The sequence below is a fragment of the Glandiceps talaboti genome, chromosome 1 (genome assembly GCF_964340395.1).
Source record: "Glandiceps talaboti chromosome 1, keGlaTala1.1, whole genome shotgun sequence".
Classification (NCBI taxonomy): Eukaryota; Metazoa; Hemichordata; class Enteropneusta; family Spengelidae; genus Glandiceps; species Glandiceps talaboti.
In genome coordinates this window covers 34,642,787-34,648,786 of record NC_135549.1, presented here as the reverse complement: position 1 = coordinate 34,648,786, position 6,000 = coordinate 34,642,787, and the positions used below count along the sequence as shown (strand labels likewise).

General features: G+C 36.7%; 1 protein-coding gene across 2 annotated transcripts in view; it reads left to right on the top strand.

The window, feature by feature from the left end:
* The first annotated feature begins 1,392 nt into the window (after window positions 1-1,392).
* Window positions 1,393-6,000, top strand: part of LOC144436590 (leucine-rich repeat and guanylate kinase domain-containing protein-like) — a 101,361-nt gene continuing 96,753 nt past the window's right edge. Inside the window, exons 1-2 of one of the 2 annotated variants that reach the window (XM_078125422.1) lie at window positions 1,393-1,593; window positions 5,611-5,718. In XM_078125422.1, the coding sequence (XP_077981548.1) occupies window positions 1,399-1,593; window positions 5,611-5,718 (303 nt within the window). In that variant the 5' untranslated portion in view covers window positions 1,393-1,398. Of the gene's footprint in view, window positions 1,594-5,592; window positions 5,719-6,000 lie in introns of both variants that reach the window. The other variant, XM_078125415.1, reaches the window with a different exon arrangement.

Here is a 6,000-nt window from a genome sequence, read left to right as displayed (position 1 = left end):
ATAAATGTTGGTACATGTATATAGTATATTTGTGAATGACAGGTATCAGATTTATATGTTGAAAACAGCCTTTTATTTCACTATTCAATCACATGTAATATATGATTTTTACATTATCTAGGGAGAACGTTTGTGAGTTCATAGTGTTTGTTGATGAACTAAACAGAAAAGGCTGAAAATTGTGGCAGCCATTAATATACATATTTTAGAAACTTGGCATATTAAAGAAGTAGTAATGTGATAAACAATATTATTATTTCATACATATAAGCTATATATTAGCAGGATTAAGTGCACACTAATAGTATGTTGGAAAAATCATTCTCACCCCCCCCCCCCCCAAAAAAAAAATAGAAATGCATTTAAAAGGGCTCACTGATTTGATGTTATCTTAGAAAAGCTAGTGATAGTAAGAAGAAAATTTGATTCAATTGCACGTAGATAAGCTGCCAGCTTCTTGCCAGAATGTCTAGAAAATTCTTCCCTCAAGGCTAAACTTTTTAAGAGGCCTTGTTCTCTATCCATTGCAACAAATGTACCTTAACTCCTTGGTTAGTCTCATTATTGGCTAGACTATTGCTTTTGAATTTGTTGAAAAGAAATGGTCAGAAAAATGATAGAGCAATTATAATAAAATGGACATCAGTATATAAATGAAACTTTTATAGATTTATGATAGCACCCCTACTTTTCTGTAAAGATCTATTTATTAAAAACCTGGACCATAAAGCTTAATTGCATCTCTTGACCGTTTTTCATGGAACTTTTAAAGCCTTCTCAACTTTTTAACTAAGTCAGATTAATGAATTTGATAGCAAATTCTCTGTCATAGTACCATCTACAGGATATAAAAAATTCCTTCATGAAAGTTGTTCCAATGTTCCACGGGTAACTATGATGACATCCTCCATTGCAGTGACTAAGTGTAATATGAAGAAATTTCACACCTCTGTAGACATGGCTGAAGGTGTTCCAGATGCGCAAATGTACAAATAAAATTATCTGCCAACCATATTGCCTTCAAGAATCCTACTTCATCATCCAACTATTATTGAATGTGTGCAATTTCTGTCAAAGAATTGACTTTGCACCAAAGGGCAGATGCCTGGACTGAACTTAAGTAATAACCCCCCATCCAGTCAGATCCTATATTAAAGGTGGGTGGGGGGGGGGGGGGGGGTTATACACACACACACACACACACACACACACACACACACACACACACACGCACGCACCCCACCCCACCCCACAAAACAGTCCCCTATCAGAAAGTCTGATCATGGATTTATTATCTGAATAATCATGATAATAGATCGGTAACCATGGTCGATCTGATCATGCAGCGTTCTATTTACCCACAATGCCTCACTCGTATCCAGGCGATCCACAAACAAGATGGCGGACGTTCTTGTAACTCCAACTCCGTCCCAAAATATATTGGACCCAGACACACAAATATTGTCTTTCACCGATATTCCTGAAGATCTTTCGCCGTCCGTTCCACAGACACCCCAGCCTGACTCAAGACGTCCAGATAGCACAAAAGACTATGATCTGGACGATAATCAGAGCTCGGATGATGAAGTAGAGGTAACAACAACAAACGTTTTGTTTGAGTTTAGTTCATTCCTGCTTGCATATTCCTGCTTGCTTGAGTAAGTCGTCCGCGTCCCTTCCTTCGCCGTCCTGCAAAGAGACAGCTGCGAAACCTGGGCTTACCAGAAATGCTGGTAACCAAAGAATTAACGCACCCTGTGGTCAAATATTAGCATTAAATCGACTATTTAGTAATTTTACCTCGATGTGATGGCTTCAAAAGTCCCAGTTCGGAGGACCAAAAACCCAAAAATCACAAGTTCGACCGTAATTTCGGGCCTCCTCCCAAAGTGATTAAAATCTGATGTGGTAAGAGCGGCTAGATGCCTTTATTTACCTCTATATTTCCATCGTTTTATGTCGTTTGTTTTGTTGTGAGTGATCACCGCCTATCACTCGCACCAAACGAAACAATGATGGACATATAGAGGTAAATAAAGGCAGCTACTCGCTTTTAGTTACCACATCAGATTTTAATGAGTTTGGCCTCCTCCTTACGTACGATGCCCTAGTGGACGTCCCGATCAAATATAACGGCGTTTGTGAGGTGGAACGTTTGAAATTACAGTCGGAACTGGAAAAGTTCCGATTTCGACACTTTTTGTGATCTTACCTGAAGTTACCAGTGACTACTATCGTCAGAGAAATGTAAAATGAGTACATATTCGATCGATTGTTAATATTTGATAGGCTTGTAAATTGTATGTAATTCTTTTGTTATTGGTTCGAAAGAATTTTGCTTTCACACTCGACATAGGTGGATTATATTGCTTTTCGCAGGACGGTGGTGAGCCTTGAGGGAAACGCGTGCACCATCTGCAAGCAGAACTAGGTTGAGGGATAAGACAGAACAGCAGGACATTGCACATCTATAATAATATACGGTATCTAATAATATAGTCTAATGTATAATAATAGACACATACTCTATTATTAGATGTCGTATGTTGCACCCACCCCAGAGGTAGTTTTTAGCACAACTGAACTGATGAGGTTCAGTAGTGCTATAGGCATGGCAAAGTGTCTGTCTGTCTGTCTGTCTGTCTGTCTGTCTGTCTGTCTGTCTGTCTGTCTGTCTGTCTGTCTGTCTGTCTGTCTGTCTGTCTGTCTGTCTCTGTCTCTGTCTCTGTCTGTGTGTGTGTGTGTTTGTTTGTGTGTGTGTGTGTAAACAAGTTAAAGTAAAAAATCGCTGGACCGATTGCTATGATATTTGGTGGGTTTATTACCTTGGGTGTCTGGTTGGGAAATTGTTCAAATCAAAATGATCTTACCACGGGTGTGAGATTTGGGTCAAAAATGTGATTTTTGGTCAAAAAACTTCAACTCAAAAACTACTGGGCAGATCAGTCTGAAATTTGGTGAGAACAACATCCAAAACTACTGAGCAGATTTGGCTGAAATTTACTGGGGATGCATTTGGGGGTGTATACATTTGGGGGTGTATACATTTGGGGGTGTATACATTGGGGGTGTATACATTTGTAGATGAAGAAATGTTAAGCATATAAAGTGATGTCATCAGCGATATGCAAATTAGGTGTAAAAATGTGAATTTTGGTCTTGAAGTAAACTACAAACGCTCCCGTTCAGAGATATCATTTTAGCATTTTCCTGGGGTATTTGTAGTGAACTATATATTCACGTTCTGTAGGCGAAGTGTATCATGGAGTGATTGTTTTAATTGTCTGGGTTAGCTGGAATTATGATTCACCAGTGTGGCAAAGGACTTTGAAAACAGTTTTGCCATTCTACATTTAAAAGTAAATAAAGTACAGTCATGGCTATATATCCCTTATTGCAAAAGTTGATCAAATATGCAAATAAGCAATTAATTGACTTGATACCATTTTATCTTTGCTCGGTCAATATCTTTACCAAGTTTTATCAAATTTGGTGCAAACTTTCTTGCTATAGGCCCTAATTGCCAAAGTTCATTAATTATGCAAATGAACAATTAAGACTCAGCACTAAATTTCAGTAAAATCTATCATATCTCTATGTAATTAATATCTGTGGCAAGTTTCATCGCAATTGATTAAGCCCTTCTGGATGAATTAATTGACACAACTAAATTTCATTGTATGCCTTTCCCATATCATTGAACATGAAACATCAATGTTTAGGATGTAAAAAACCCTGTAAGAGTAATGTAATGAAATAAGTAGTTGACTTGCTGGCTGGATTTACACTATTACATAATAGTGTCATTTCCTTCAAGTCCAAAGTCAGCCTCAAGATCAAATACAACAAGTGATGTTACAAAGGCAGATTATGGCCAGGGTGGGTGCCTACTAAATGGCTTTACTGTGTGTAGCAACATTGAAAAATATTACAGTGAAACAAGCCAAGACATATAAAATAACGAATTTGAATCTTTAGTATGTCTTCCCATACCTTTTGAAGGAAATATCAATATTTGGGAGTACAAAAAACCTGTATGAGTATGTAATAAAATAAGTAGTTGACTTGCTGGCTGGATCTACACACACACATGGTGTCATTTCATTCAAGTCCAAAGTCTGCCCCAAGATCAAATACAAGTGAGATACAGAGACTGATTACAGCCTGATTGGGTGCCTACTATTAAAAGGGCTTCACTATGTGTCATTAATTATAGAAATTATCATTAATTACATGTATGCTAGCCTGGCCTAGCCACGCCCAAAAACTAATCAGCGCTAAGTTACAGCCCGACAAAGCCACATAGTAAATTGCAAAACATTTGGTTCAGCATTTTTTGAGTGAGATATCAGTGGAACTAAATTTCTGCACAGACAGACATCACCATGACATTACCTCCCATACGGGAGCTAAAAAGTACTTGGTCAATGAGCTTGAAATTTGGTGAGATGTTTCTAGAAGTGATATTCTGCAGATTTTGTTCAAAACATTTTGACACAATTACAATTGGCCCTACCAGCCATGACAACACCCTTAGTAACAACCAAATGCCAGTATATTTTGCTAAAATAACAACATCTGGTAGGCAAGTGAGTAAACATTCAAATATGCATGCAAATATCCCTAGCAACCATGACCACACCCATAGCAACAACCAAACAATTGTGTATTTCACAAAGATAACAGGGATTCTTAGACAAGTGAACAAACATTCAAAAAGTATATGCAAATGTGCCTGGCAACAAGACCACACCCATAGCAACAGCCAAACAAACTCCTAGTGAATTCAAGGAATTAAATATTTTGAACATTTACCAGCAATTTAATTACCAGGTTGGGATATTCATGTATGACCTCTTAACAGACAGATTACCTCACAAATTCACTGACTATTTCTGTTTTCCAAGTCATGGCTATAACACTAGACCTTCAGCACACTCTCATGTCCTTATTCCAAAAAGAAATCTTCGTCTGGGTCAATTTTCACTTACTTAGAAATCTTTTCAGGCATGCCCTAGGAGATTGTATTAATAGAAAACTGAATAGTCATGTATGTAAATTTGCCTAGCAACAAGACCACAGCCATAACAACAGCCAAATGATCGCATATATTGCAAAGATTAATATTAATGATAATTTATTTCCAATATTATAGTAATTACAATTATTTACAAATACATTTACCAGATAAATATGTACATGTACATCAATAGCTAACAGGAAAGGGGGAATGAAAATAGTTGTCAAGCAACTAATCTAGTCCAGCCCCTATAAATACAATTGGCATGTCTAATACGATATAATAAATCTGGAATCTTCAAAACTTACAAATACATCCAATACACACAACAACAACAACATCAATAAAAAATAAGTAAATACATCTAATCTAAAGTACAATATTAACCAACTGTAGATACTAGTATTCTTGAAACTCATTCTATGCCATAGTGAATGTATAATTAATAATAAAAGGAAAAATAAAATTTTGAGAACCTTGATTAAGAAATTTGAAACATGCACGCATTGGCTACATTGTAAAAGTGGTGTAGCTGTAAACATTTTATGATAAACATATGAATGATCATCCAGTATATAATTTGTCAACAGTTATCTCCAAATGGTATACTTGATGAAGACACTGTAGCCCATGGATTGTCACAGATGGGAAGGTCAGCAGAGGGAAGTATGCAAGTCTTCCTTCACTTGACACTACCGGTAAGATTTCAGACATCTTCATCCATCACTTGAAGTGTAGGTATTAGTAACCCATTCATTTATAATATATACACGACCAACATTTTCAGATTTTCACCACCCAATGTCTTCAAAATTAAAATTAAAAGCTTTTTACTCAAGTGAAAATACTTACAAAGAACTTTGATTAACTGTTGTAGAATAATATTAATGTTGATGTGTTCTGGCATTGAGTAAGTGTGCTCTGGCATTGTTAGAACGGATGATTCCATTACAGTAAGTGTGCTCTGGCATTGTTAGAAT